At 18.2% G+C, this 14,744-nt stretch overlaps 4 protein-coding genes across 4 annotated transcripts; 2 read left to right on the forward strand and 2 right to left on the reverse strand.

The window, feature by feature from the left end:
* Nucleotides 1-1,585: 1,585 nt before the first annotated feature.
* PF3D7_1345800 (conserved Plasmodium protein, unknown function) lies at nucleotides 1,586-4,735 on the forward strand (the record flags this gene model as incomplete). Its single annotated transcript, XM_001350136.1, has 2 exons — nucleotides 1,586-3,509; nucleotides 3,675-4,735. 2 exons carry the CDS (start codon nucleotides 1,586-1,588, stop codon nucleotides 4,733-4,735), a joined length of 2,985 nt encoding a protein of 994 aa, XP_001350172.1.
* A 519-nt stretch (nucleotides 4,736-5,254) lies between these two features.
* PF3D7_1345900 (kinetochore protein SPC25, putative) lies at nucleotides 5,255-6,543 on the reverse strand (the record flags this gene model as incomplete). Its single annotated transcript, XM_002809026.1, has 7 exons — nucleotides 5,255-5,373; nucleotides 5,470-5,565; nucleotides 5,643-5,744; nucleotides 5,846-5,942; nucleotides 6,017-6,066; nucleotides 6,208-6,273; nucleotides 6,423-6,543. 7 exons carry the CDS (start codon nucleotides 6,541-6,543, stop codon nucleotides 5,255-5,257), a joined length of 651 nt encoding a protein of 216 aa, XP_002809072.1.
* Nucleotides 6,544-7,495: 952 nt separating this feature from the next.
* PF3D7_1346000 (dynactin subunit 2, putative) lies at nucleotides 7,496-9,849 on the reverse strand (the record flags this gene model as incomplete). The annotated part of the gene is made up of 2 exons (XM_001350138.1): nucleotides 7,496-7,647; nucleotides 7,914-9,849. 2 exons carry the CDS (start codon nucleotides 9,847-9,849, stop codon nucleotides 7,496-7,498), a joined length of 2,088 nt encoding a protein of 695 aa, XP_001350174.1.
* Nucleotides 9,850-13,119: 3,270 nt separating this feature from the next.
* On the forward strand, nucleotides 13,120-14,641 carry PF3D7_1346100 (protein transport protein SEC61 subunit alpha; the record flags this gene model as incomplete). The annotated part of the gene is made up of 2 exons (XM_001350139.1): nucleotides 13,120-13,123; nucleotides 13,227-14,641. The coding sequence occupies 2 exons, from the start codon at nucleotides 13,120-13,122 to the stop codon at nucleotides 14,639-14,641; spliced, it is 1,419 nt and encodes a 472-aa protein (XP_001350175.1).
* Nucleotides 14,642-14,744: the final 103 nt, after the last annotated feature.

The following is a 14,744-nucleotide window of genomic DNA, read 5'->3' on the forward strand; positions in this document are numbered from 1 at the left end:
CTAAAAATAAAGATGATAATAAAATATATAAGATTTTATTATATTATATAAAAGTAACAATTTTTTATTTCGCATATATAGTTTTTTTTTTTTTTATAATATGACATATATTAAATTTAATAAATAAAAAATATATACATATTATATATATATATATATGTATATATATTTGTACATTAATAATATTATTATTGCATTATATATATATATATATATTATATGTTATCCTTTTTTCACATATAAAACATATTTATCATTTTGATGAGCAGGAGAATAAATAAAACATAAAATTTTATTTATTTGGTGTATCGTGTGACTTCAAGAAAAAGAAAAAGAAGAAAAAAAAGAAAGGTATATATTCCTTATAAATTGCAGTACATTTAAAATTCTCCTTCTCCTTTTTATTTTTATTTTATTTATTATTTTTTTATTATTATTACATTTTCTTTTAATTATATATATTATATATATATATATATATTAATTTTATTCTTATTCTTAATATTTTTTTTTATATTTCGAATGAATGTGTTCAATAAATATTATGATACGTATATATTATTTTATGTTATATATTAATATATATATATATATATATATATATATATATATATATATATATATGAAAAATAAAAGGTCATAAATACTACATTAACATATTTTATTATATTTATTATATGTATGTATTTATATATATTTTCTTTCTTCATTATTATGCGCCCATTCTCATTATTTTATATATATATTATTTCATAAAAATAAAATAATAATAAAATATAACAATAAATTAATAAAACAAAAATATACCATAAAATATTATATATATATATAATATACGCCCATGTTTTTTTATTTTGATTATGACGTATAAGTTTTCTTCTATATAATTTTATTTTTAATCCTATGATAATTTATATTCATCAATAAAAAGAATGTTTATTATTATATCATGTATTATTCAAGAATGATATGGTATAACTAATATATTATATTATATTATATTATATTATATTATATTATATTATATTATATTATATTATTATTATTTTTTTTTATAAGATTCAAAAACATTATGAACGTCATGTATATAATTTATTATATATTAGAAAATTATGTAAATATATAATTGTGATATGTATGTTATTGTTTTTTATTTTTTCCCCATATAAATAAATAAATATATATATTGAAATTTTTTTTTTTTTTTTATTTTATATATTAAGTGTAAAAATATGTTGGCTAATAAAAAATGAATACATACATATATATGTATGTATATATTTGCATGACAGAAGATATTATTTAATAAAAATATTATATATAAATATATATATATGTATTACTTTGTTTATCTACAATTTTGACGTATTATTTCCCATTATAATAGTCTTTCACTTTGAAGAAACATAATATATTTATATTTTACATTTCTTTTTTTTTTTTTTTTTTTCTTTTTTTCCCCCTTCAATATTGTTATAAAATATATAATATCATTGTGTAAATATAATATATACATATAATATATTTTGCTTTTATTTTATTTTATCTTATTTTATTTTTATTTATTACTACGTGAGACATAAAAATGGAAGATGTACAAGTAGATAAAAACGTGAAAAAAAAAGACGATTTTAGTCTGGATGTTAATAATAAGGTGAACGATTTTAATAAGCTATCTTATTTTCCAAATGAAAATAATAAATCTGTTTCAAATAATTTAATTAATAAAAGAGAATTGGGAAATATAGAGAGAGGGGATGTCAACAAAATGTATGATATAAAAAAGGATGTTTTATTAACATCGGGCGAAGAAGAGGATGACGATGATGATGATGATGAAGAAGATGAAGATGATGACGATGATGACGATGATGACGATGATGACGATGATGATGAAGATGAAGATGATGATGATGATGATGAGGATGAATATGAGGATGATGATGAACACTTTAACGATTACAACTACAACAATAATAAAAACAATACAAGTAAGATTAATAAAAAGAGTTCTAAATATCATAAGGATGATAATTCAAGCTCCTTAAATTGCTTGTCTGATGAGGACAATTTATATTATTCTATGAATGAAGGATATAGAACTAATTATATTATGGAATCATTATTTGATAAGAATTCCTTTATATATTTTACAGTCCCATATAATAAATATAATTACACAAATTATTTTATTAATTGGAATAAAATAAGTTTTCGTATGTATGCTTCATTAAATTCAGTTATGTATAGGAATATAAGAAAAAGGAAATTAGGTAGTATTAGTGATTTAAATTATAATATGAAAAATCCACTTATTTGTATAATGAATAATTTTTTATATTTTCTTTTATTAAGTGAATATTTAAACTTTAATGAACTTTTTAAATTAATGCCATTATGTAAATCATCATATAATATTTTTAATCACACCTTTTGTATTAACGTACATATCAATCCATATAAACAAAAGATTTCAGATATCATTAAATTTATGAGGAAAAATAAAGAATATCAATTTAATATTTTAAAGAATATAAATAACCAAAGGAGGGATCGAAGTAGTTTTTATGAGCAAAAAGAAAAATTATTTAACGATGAAAAAAAATTTAATATGATTTTATCACATGAATTAAGAAATGAAAAAAATAATGTATTTAGTGATACCATAGTTCATAATATGAATGATAAAAATGAAGAACAAAAAGAAAATCCTGATAATAAAAATAATCCATTGTGTAATAAGAATATCATTGGTAATATAAAGAAAAGTACTAATTATGATATAATAAAATGTTCAGATATATCAGAAGTATTTTTTACGAATAATATTCTGAATATGAGATATCTATTTAGTCTTTATGAATATATAAGATTATATTTAAGTAAATGTAATAGGGAAAAGGTACAATTCTGTATATTACAACAAAAATTTAAATATAATAGAAAGCATAATAACATCTCTTTTGATAATATATCTCCTTATGCTAATAAAGTTTCGTCCTTTGAATTTAAAGTTAAAATGAAGAAATATATACAAAGGAGATGGAATATTAAAAGTAATTATATACATGAAGCATATTTTTGTCATAAAAAAGAAAAATCAAGAAATAATAATACAAAAGAGGACAATTTAAAAAATGATAGTAATAATAATAATGATAATCATAATGATAATAATAATAATAATAATAATAATGATAATAATAATAATAATGATAATAATAATGATAATAGTACTGAATATTATAGTGGTGGTGTTATAAAAATTATTGAAAACAGATATAGTCATTTATATTCATCATTCTCATCATTCATAACATTAGATAAAGAAGGATATGTTAACATGTGGAAAATTAATAATATGGATTCTGTACTTCCGACATCTTTATACAAATCAAAATTATATGTTAATGATAAGAAGGATTTGACTCTAAAGGATGGAATTTGTCTCGGTGAAGATAAATTTTTGATCGTCGACATGAAATCATTGTATCATGTATCCCTTGAAGGTAATAAAAAAAAAAATTTTAATATAAAAATATATATGTTTTTTTTTTTTTTTTCTTTTTTCATACATATACATATATTTATGTGTCATATTATTAATTTTTCATATTATTTATATATGATATTATACATTTGTTATATTATTCCTTTTATATTGTACATTTTAGATAAAGAAGATCAACCCTTAAATAAAATAAACGTAGACCTAAAAAAAGACGAATGTGTCATAAAAAGTATCATACAAAACGGAAGAAATAAATGTACCGTTGGTTTAAACAAAACAATATGCCAAAGAATAGACTTAGAAAAAGAATGTATTGAGAGTTCCAAAAGTATTAGTGATGATTTTCAAAAAATGTGCTGTTATGATGATAATACAAATATAGTTTTAAGTAAAAAAAATATATTAATTGATGACAGAAGGTTAGGGAATTATGTATGTTATATTAATTATAACTTAATAGATTATGAAAATTCAAAAAAATATTATAAGACTACGAATTTTTTTTGTGATATTGATTTAACAGGAATAACATTAACATCATTAAATTCAAATAATTCAATGTTTATATTTGATTTAAGATATAAATACCCATCTACCTGTTTATATAACGATAATATAATAATAGAAACAATGTATACAAAAGAAAATGAGAAGTTAAAATATTTATTTAATATGAAATCTAATTATAATTCTAAATATTATTGTATGAACAAAAAATATAGCGCATATCATGATAATATTATATTATGTCCACCATGTAATGTTGGAAATATAAAAAAAAATAATATTCAATATAAAAATAAATATAATAACATGGAACAAATAAATGATACTTCATTATTTGTCAAAAATAAAATTTTATCTGATGAATCATTTATTTATAATATTACAAAAGATAAAAATAAAAAACAATTTTATAATCTGCCTACATCATATTTAAATATATGGAGATGGTGTAATAAAAGACAATTTAAATCCTTGTTTCATTATTATGACGATTTAACAAAAAATAGAAAATTTCACATTAATTATGATGCAAATAATAATTTTTATGAACACTTAATATTTGATTCTATCTATAAATTTGTAGATACACCAAATCATCTTTTCGTAACCTATGAAGATTCAAATTATATACATTCATTTATGGCACCCTCATATGGATTACATATGACAAGCTCATTTAATGAAACTCCGAATTATATGCACCCAACCAATCTATAAAAAATATATGCAAATGGTAATTATATATATATATATATATATATATATGTATTTACCTTGCTATATGTTAATTAAAAAAAAGAAAAGACTTAATACATAAATACATATATATATTCTAAGTGGATATGATATAATATCAGTTTTTATATAATTTTATCGTATTTTTAATTATATTATTTTTTTTTAATCTTAATTCAAATTCTGATCCTAATTATGAATTTATTTATTTATTTTTTTTTTTATACATATAATAATAAAAACAATTTAACGTCTTTTTACCATTTGAATATCTTTAAAATTATTAAAAAAAAATTTATATTTAAGAATATATATACATATATATGTATATGCATATATGTGACAAGTATTATTACAAAGTCGGTTATTCTTTTAATAAATTGATAAAAAAAAAAAAAAAAATTAAGACTTATGAAACAAAGTAGAAAAAATTGAATAAATAAATAAATAAATATATATATATATATATATATATATATATATATATTAAACAAATTATATTTATTTTAATTCTTTAAATGATCGTCTGAGTAGACAACAAAAAGTAGTGAAGGGTAATCCTTTATTTAAACTGTCGACAAAATCTTCAAATTTATTAATACGTGGGTTCGTTTCAATTACTATATAAAAATATATATATATATATATATTAACATAATTTTAATTATATATATATGTCATATAACAAAAGGACAAAAGATTTTTATATGTGTTACCTTCATATATCCCATTTTTCAAAACAAGAGTTGCTCGATATTTCTTTTGTGGTTCAGAATCTTGAATATTTGAAAACTCTATAACTATTTTATCATCTGAATTTTTAAATAAATAAATAAATATATATATATATATATATATAAATATATGTACATAATTTATAAATCCTCACCTTCTAATATTATTTCAAACCCTAAAAGCTTATACAAGGTTTCTAGTTTTTTCTTCCATTCTCCTTGAATATAATCCTTGTGTAATTTAACTGTATTATATTCTAAAATAAAAATAAAATAAAGAAACAAATAAATAAATAAATATATATATATATATATATATATATATATATATATATATATATATATATATGGTATGTACCCAATTTGGACGAATCAAAATTTTTTAAAATTAAATTTAATTTATTATTAATCTCAGAAATTAATTTGGGATATTCCTCTAATTTTTTTTCCTCCTCCTACATGTAAATATAATATATATATGAATATGTTTATTGAAATAAATATATATTTATGTTTGTTCATATATTACCATCACACTTTCCTTCAATTCTGTGACCAATACCGTGTTAGCCTCAATCTCTAAATTTATCAATATATAAATAAATATATGTATATATATATATATATATATATATTAATGTGTGGAATATTTTTTAATTTTTATCATATGCATAAATATATACATATATATATGTTCGCCACATAAATTTTGTTTCATACCATGATTTAACCGATTTATTGATATCTTTTTTTCTTTAGTTTTATTCTTCATAATTTCTATTTGCTCTTTTAACAAAGGAAAAAGAAGTAAAGACATATATGTACATAAAGATGTATCTAATATATGAATTATAAGAATATACTATTATATGCTTACACATATTATATATATATATATATATGCTATTTTAATTTATTTTATTTTATTTTTTTACTTTTTTCATTTTCTATGTATGCTTTTATCTCATTATATTGTTTTTCATTTTCATCCATAACTTCATTTATTTGTTTCTGTAAAGAATTCTTTATCTCGATGTTATCTAATATATCTTCCATTATGTTTTGCAAATATCAAGAAAATTACGAATTAACAAAGCATCTAAACATATATATATATATATATTATATATATATAATTATATATATGAATATATATTAATGTATAAAAACATAAATATACATATATTTCAATTCTTAATATATGTATTTATAACAATACAATTTTAAATAAAAAAAAAAAAAACTAAAAAAAACAATTAATATCATCCAAATGAAAAAAACAAAAAAACAAATATAAAATAAATTAAAAAATATATATTATATCATATTACGTGTATTAAGCATATTTTTATTTAGTATAAATAATGGCAACATTATATATGTGCTTATATATTTCATTTAATTTTATTCTTTTTAATTATTTTATTTTTTCTTTTTTTGTTCTAGCCAATATATTTGTCTTATGAGTTCTTCCATATAAAAAGAAAAAAAAAAAAAAAAAAAAAAAAAAAAAAAAAAAAAAAACACGTAATATATATATATATATATATATATATTTATTTATAAAATTTTTTTACATTTTGATTTTCCCTTTTATTTTTTTATGAATAATATGATTTATACATTAATTAGCATATACATATTTACATTTTATTTCTCAAAATGATTAGAAAAAAATGTGTTAATATATTTGTATGAACAAAATAGGAATAAATGAACCAAAGGAAAAAATAAAGTTTGAACTAATTAATTTTTTTTTTTTTTTTTTGACGTGTAATTATAAAATAAATAAAATAAAATAAAATAAAATAATATTTATATATATATATATATATATATATATTCACATATACTTTTATATAATATAAAATACCAAACAGTGAAAAAATAATCCTTTTATCAACATACTTTTAATTCCAAAATGAAAAAAAAAGAAAAAAAAAAAAAAAAAACATATAAATTAATAAAAAATATAATAATATTTTATATATATATATATACTTTTTTTTTATTTATTATAGGTACTGTTTTGACATTCTATTTTCGTTAATGTATTTTTCAATAATTCTATACTTTCATCCATTTTCGAATTAATTAATTTGATATTTGATTCTGCTATATTTAATGTGTCGGATAACTTTATTTGTTCATTTTCTAAATCTAATATAAGGAAAAATGTATATAATTAAATGTAATAATTAATAGTGCTTATATGTATATAAATAAAAACATCATTGTGTGTTGATAAACAAATATAGCATTATGTATTGTAAACATATAAAATATACATACATAGATATATACATACATACATACATATATACATACATATATACATACATACATATATACATACATACATATATACATATATACATACATACATATATACATACATACATGTTTATATATATATATCATCTTACCGTTAATTCTGGAAGAAAATGAATCAGCATTATCGTGTATCTTTTTAAGTTGATATAATCTTGATAATACATTTGGTATGATATGATGTGTTTTTTTCCATATATCTAGAATTTTAAAAAGTTCATCTATCGTTTCTTCATAATTTCCTCTTTCTTTAGATATATTCAATAGCTCCTTTTTATATTTTTTTAAATTTAGAAATTCGGATTGAAGAATTTGTACCTTTTTTTTGACATTCTCTAATTTGTTATTATCTAATAATGATAATTTATTATATATGTCTAGAATTGCATGATTAAGATCATCATATGGTAACATGGACATTTTATCAATACCTAGAACTTTTTCAATTCTAGTAATTTTTTTCTCCATAGTTAACAAATCTGTAACATGAATATGTCTTTCTTCTTTTTTATTTTTTACGGTATATATATCAAACTTTTGAACGCTCTTTGTATTATCGATTTGATTTTCACTACAAGATTGTATATTTGTATTATTAGAAAATAAGTCGTCACAATTTTGTAGGGTTTCAAATAGTGTATGTATATCAACATTATTACTATTTATATTTACTGGATAGTTCATATCATTCTTATCGTATGTATCACACTTTTCATTTCCTTCATTATATATTTCTTTGTTGTTATATTCATGTTGAAAATATTTTTTTAATGATTCATCATTTAATATATTTGTTATATCTTTTTTTAATGATAACAATTCTACTAGTACTTCTTGGGGTTCCCTATCATGTAATATATGTTTTATGAGTTTATCATTTTCTTTAATTTCTTCATCATTTAATATATTATTATTATTGTTACCTTCATTGTTTAGTGCTTCATTTGTAGTATGAATATTTCCTATTTCTATTATATATGATGATATATCATCTACTTCACATTTTAATTTTTGTAAATAACATAGAGGATCTTCAAGAAAACTTTTCATTCCTTGATTATATTCATAATAAGTAGAATTATTATATTTTAATTTATCTGGTTGAATTTCAACTTGTACTCCGTTATCATAAATTTTTAAAATTTTATTTTTATAAAATTCATAAGAATGTTTTGGTTCGTTATATGTACTAATGTCTATAAATTCCTTGATTTCTATATCTTCTTGTTTGTATTTTTTTATCTTTTCTTCATCATTAAGTATAATACTTGAATTTTCTTCTTTTAAGATATGTTCATGTTCTTTTTCACTGTACTCAGTCATCATATTTGATAAATAAGTATCTAATGGTGATGAATATATATTAATATTTATATTATCCAAAATATTTTTGTTCAGATTTACTATATCTTTATATAATTCTTTGGGTTCATTATGGCATACATAATAATTACTACTATCTGGGATATATTCAAAGATTTCTTTCTCTTGAGATTTATAAAATATATCACGTATATCAGGTTTTAATTTTTCTTTCACTACTTTTTTGTTATTATCTAAATATGACGAATAGTCTTTTTTATTTGTAGCTTTATTATTATTATTATTATTACATTCATTATAACAATTCAGTATATCTTTTTTCCTTTTTTCTTCAAATTTTTTGCTATACAACTTTATATTATTTAACATGTCTTTATCTATCATTTGTTCGTTTTGTATTTCAGGTGTAATCATGTTTTTTACAAAATTATTTTTATCATCTAGCAATAAATCATTTTTTGATGATATATCCTCTTTTATAATACTATCCTTATGTACCATAGGTATATTTTCTTTAACATTATAATCACTAGAATCGTCCCTTTTTAAATTTTCATTTATATTATTTGATATATTATTATCTTTTCTTATCTCATCCATATTGTTGTTGTTTTCATGATTTGTTTTATATTCATTTGTTTCAATCTCCCTCTGTCTATTTTGAAAATTTTCCTTTTTTTCATCTCCTTCTTCTATTTCGTCCTTCATATCGTTTGAAATTAAGCTCATTATGAATATATTCTTGAAGATCTTTATTTTTTTGTTCTATCGGTATAATATATATATATATATATCATGAGAATGTTAGCATAAATATATATTTTATATTTTTTAAAGAATAAAATTATAAAATAAGAAATATAAAAAAATATAAATATATATATATATATATATATATATATATATATATATATTTTTTATTTATTTATAAGTATTCCCAATATAGTGTTGTAAAAATATTGTAAATATTTAAAAAAAAAAAAAATTGAAGAATAAATATGCACACATGCATATATTTTTACACTATATGTAGTGTTAAAGGGGAAATAAAAAAAAAAAAATATATATTAATAAAAATACAATTATATGTACTTTATGCTCCATTGCATAGTACTAAAATATAAGGAACTATAATATAATGATGCAAAGAATAGAAGGATATATGTATTTACTTATTTGAACGAACAACCCAATTACCAATTTTTTTTAAATTAATAGTATTTCAATATTATTATTTTTATATTAAAATAATGGGGTATATATATAGGTATATGTTTGCATGTTCTTTGTTTCGATTATTTGTATAAATATAGAAAAAAATAAATAAATAAATGCATATATAAACATTACTATATGTTATAATATTTAAAAAAAAAAAAAAAAATATATATATATATATATATATATTTTCTTTTCGTGTTGTTTTTTTTACCATAATTTATTGTTGTTGTATTGTATTATTAGGGATAACAAGCAAAATATATATTAATTTATTTATTAATAATCATTTAAGAAATAAAGGCATTGTAATTAATATACACATACATTAATTTTTTTTTTTTTTTTTTTTTTTTTTTTTTTTTTTTTTGATATTAAAAAAGGAACTACCATAAAATAAGAGAAAGAAAAGTGTAAGATTTTTATATTAACAAGAATAATTACCTAACAATATACCATTTATTTGGTTTACGAACTTATATTATTTAAAAAAAAAATTAATTCATTGAATAACACAAAGGGAGGAAAAATTAAGAGACATGTTATTTATATTTTTTTATACATCATTTCTAATAAAATAAATACATGCATACATACATACATATGTATGTATGTATTTGTTCAACAACCAACTTGTCAAATATATGGTTATTTTATAAATTATTATATGCATATATGCTGAACAGATATAAGGTAATATTATATTAATCCTATATATATTAGTGAAAAAATAAAAAATAAGTAATAATTTTAAAAGGAACAAAATTTGAAAAAGCAAAAATATATATATGTATATATTATTGTTCTTAATAATATATTGATATAATGTAAACAATTAGGTATTTTATTTAATTATTAAAATACAAACATTATATATATTTTCATTAATAAATATATTTTAAAAATAAATATTTTTTAACCATATTAATATATAAATATATATATATATATATTTACATATAATATTCTTATATATAAATTTATAAAAGGTAATTTAATATAATATATTATTACATATTATGTGACAAATAAAATTTTCAAATAAGGTAATAAAAAAAAAATAAAAAACCCAAATATATAATTCATATAATATATATTATATATATAAGTATATATTTAATATACATTAAGGATAGTAACAAATCTGTTGTTTAAGCACAAAATATATATAATAAATATATTAAAAAATTATATTTATATATTAATTATATAAATATATATATATATACATATATATATTCATATATAATATATATAATAATAATATTGTACAATAAAAAATATATATAATATTAATACCTTCTTATTATGTGTCATTAAAAAGTATATAATAATATCATATATATATAATATATATATTATATGTTTCTTAATATATTTATCATATTCTAACCTTATGTAATAATAAATATATATATATATATATATATATATATATTTAAATGATAACACAATAATGATACGTAAACATTATTTCAAAAGTCGAAGTTTTATTTTAATTAAATTTTTAGTGTTATAATATTATATATGTAATATTCATTATATATTATGTATATATATATATATATATAATATAATGCACAGTTGTTCAGGTTAATTCCAAATAATGGTATTTAATATATATATATAATACTATATGATTATTATATAAAATATATAATAATTGTATATTAAAAAAAAAAATTTAAATATATATAATATATATAAAATATACATATTATATATATAATATATATATAATAATAAGCATTGTATATATTAAGATAAATTTAATATAATAATGAAATATGTAATTGGTATATCATTATAATATATTAATAATTATATATATATATATATATTATAATATTTTTTTTTTTAACTCAATAATTTTACATTTAATTAATTTCCCCAAAAAAAAAAAAAAAAATTATATATATATATATATATATATATACTTGTATTATAATATATATTTTAAAAACCATACAATTTTTTTTTTTTTTTTTAGCCTCTTTTTTTTTTTATTTTATTTAATTTTATTGATTTATTTTACCTTATTTTTTTTTTTTTTTTTTTTTTTTTTTTGTTGTTTGATATATTGTATTATTTATATATATTTTTATTTATTACGTAATTATTTATTATTATGTAATATTATTTTTTTATTTGTTCTTTTTTTTTTTTAATCATATTATTAATATATAATACCTTATATATGTTTAACAGCATACAAGCGTATGCGTTATATATATAATAAAGAAATATGTCATAATAAAAATATATATAATATATAAATATATATATAAACTTTCTTTTTTTTTTTTATTCTTTCTAATAGTAAGTTCTTATTATATATATTTATATAAATATATATTTACATATATATATATATAATATAGTTCCTTATTAAGAATAAATAAATGTGTTAATATATATTCTTAAAATAGCAAAGAAAGATAAAAAAAAATATATATATCATATATATATACTTATATATATAGAAAGGACAAGAGGGTCAAAAAAGTAATACACTTAATTATGAAAAAAAAAAAAAAATATATTTAGATCAAGAGAAATAAACATATAAGAAATATATATATATATATATATATATATATTTTTTATTTATAATAATATTATTTAATTTTTTTATTATATATATATATATTTTTTATTCAGGCTTATATAAATAGCTACAAAAAAAAAAAAAAAGAAAAAAGGAAAAATATATAAACATAATATATATATATATATATTTATTTATTTATTTAAGAAAAAATGGGTAAGGCATAATAAAAAAATAAAATAAATAACCAAATAAATGAGCAACTTATAATATAATATATAAAATGTACATATAATATTTATTTATTTAAACTTTTTAGTGAGATTTTTGAATTTGATCAAGCCTGTTATGTTTTTATTACCAGAGGTTCAGTCTCCAGATAGAAAGTTACCATTTAAAGAGAAATTATTATGGACTGCTGTTTCTTTGTTTGTTTTTTTGATATGTTGTCAAATACCATTATATGGTATCGTCACAAGTAAATCTAGTGATCCTTTTTATTGGATGAGAGTTATATTAGCTTCTAACAGAGGTACTTTAATGGAATTAGGTATATCTCCTATTGTTACTAGTGGTATGGTTATGCAATTATTGGCCGGTTCTAAGATTATAGATGTTGATCAGAGCTTGAAAGAAGATCGTACATTATTTCAAGGAGCACAGAAGTTATTAGGATTATTGATTACCTTAGGTGAAGCTATAGCATATGTGATAAGTGGAATTTATGGAAATATATCTGAGATAGGTACAGGTCATGCTATAATAATTATACTTCAGTTATTTTTTGCTGGTGTTGTTGTTATATTATTAGATGAATTATTACAGAAAGGATATGGATTAGGTTCTGGTATTTCATTATTTATAGCAACTAATATATGTGAAACAATTATGTGGAAATCTTTTAGTCCTACAACAATAAATACAGATAAAGGAATAGAATTTGAAGGTGCAATAATATCATTAATTTATTGTTTATTTACAGAATCAAACAAAATATCTGCATTGAAAAAAGCTTTTTATAGAACACATGCACCTAATGTTACTAATTTGTTAGCTACCATATTAGTGTTTTTGATTGTTATATATTTACAAGGATTTAGAGTTGATTTATCTGTTAAATATCAGAGCGTAAGAGGACAACAAGGAACGTATCCTATAAAATTGTTTTATACTAGTAATATACCCATTATATTACAAACAGCTTTGGTATCGAACTTATACTTCTTTTCTCAGATTTTATATAAAAGATTTAAGAATAGTATCTTAGTGAATTTGTTAGGACAATGGCAAGAAGTTGAATCGAGTGGTACATCTATACCTATTGGAGGTTTAGCATATTATATATCACCACCTAATTCTTTTGCAGATATCACAAATGATCCATTCCATACATTGGTATATATATCATTTGTATTAGTTGCCTGTGCTTTTTTTTCGAAAACTTGGATTGAAGTATCAGGAAGTTCAGCTAAAGATGTAGCAAAACAATTAAGAGATCAACAAATTGGAATGAGAGGATTCAGAGATACACCTACATCTTTAACACGTGTATTTAATAGATATATCCCAACTGCTGCAGCTTTTGGTGGAATGTGTATTGGAGCTCTAACAATTCTTGCTGATTTTCTTGGAGCTTTAGGAAGTGGTACAGGTATATTATTAGCAGTAACAATAATTTATCAGTTTTATGAGATGTTAGTAAAAGAACAAGAAAAAGCAGCATCATTATTTTAGATTTCCAAAAAAAAAAAAAAATATAATGTTTTTTTTTTTCTTTTTTTTTTTTTTTTTTTTGGGGGACCCTAATTTGAACATATCAGAATTTTATATTAAAAAC

Source organism: Plasmodium falciparum, assembly GCF_000002765.6.
Source record: "Plasmodium falciparum 3D7 genome assembly, chromosome: 13".
NCBI lineage: Eukaryota > Apicomplexa > Aconoidasida > Haemosporida > Plasmodiidae > Plasmodium > Plasmodium falciparum.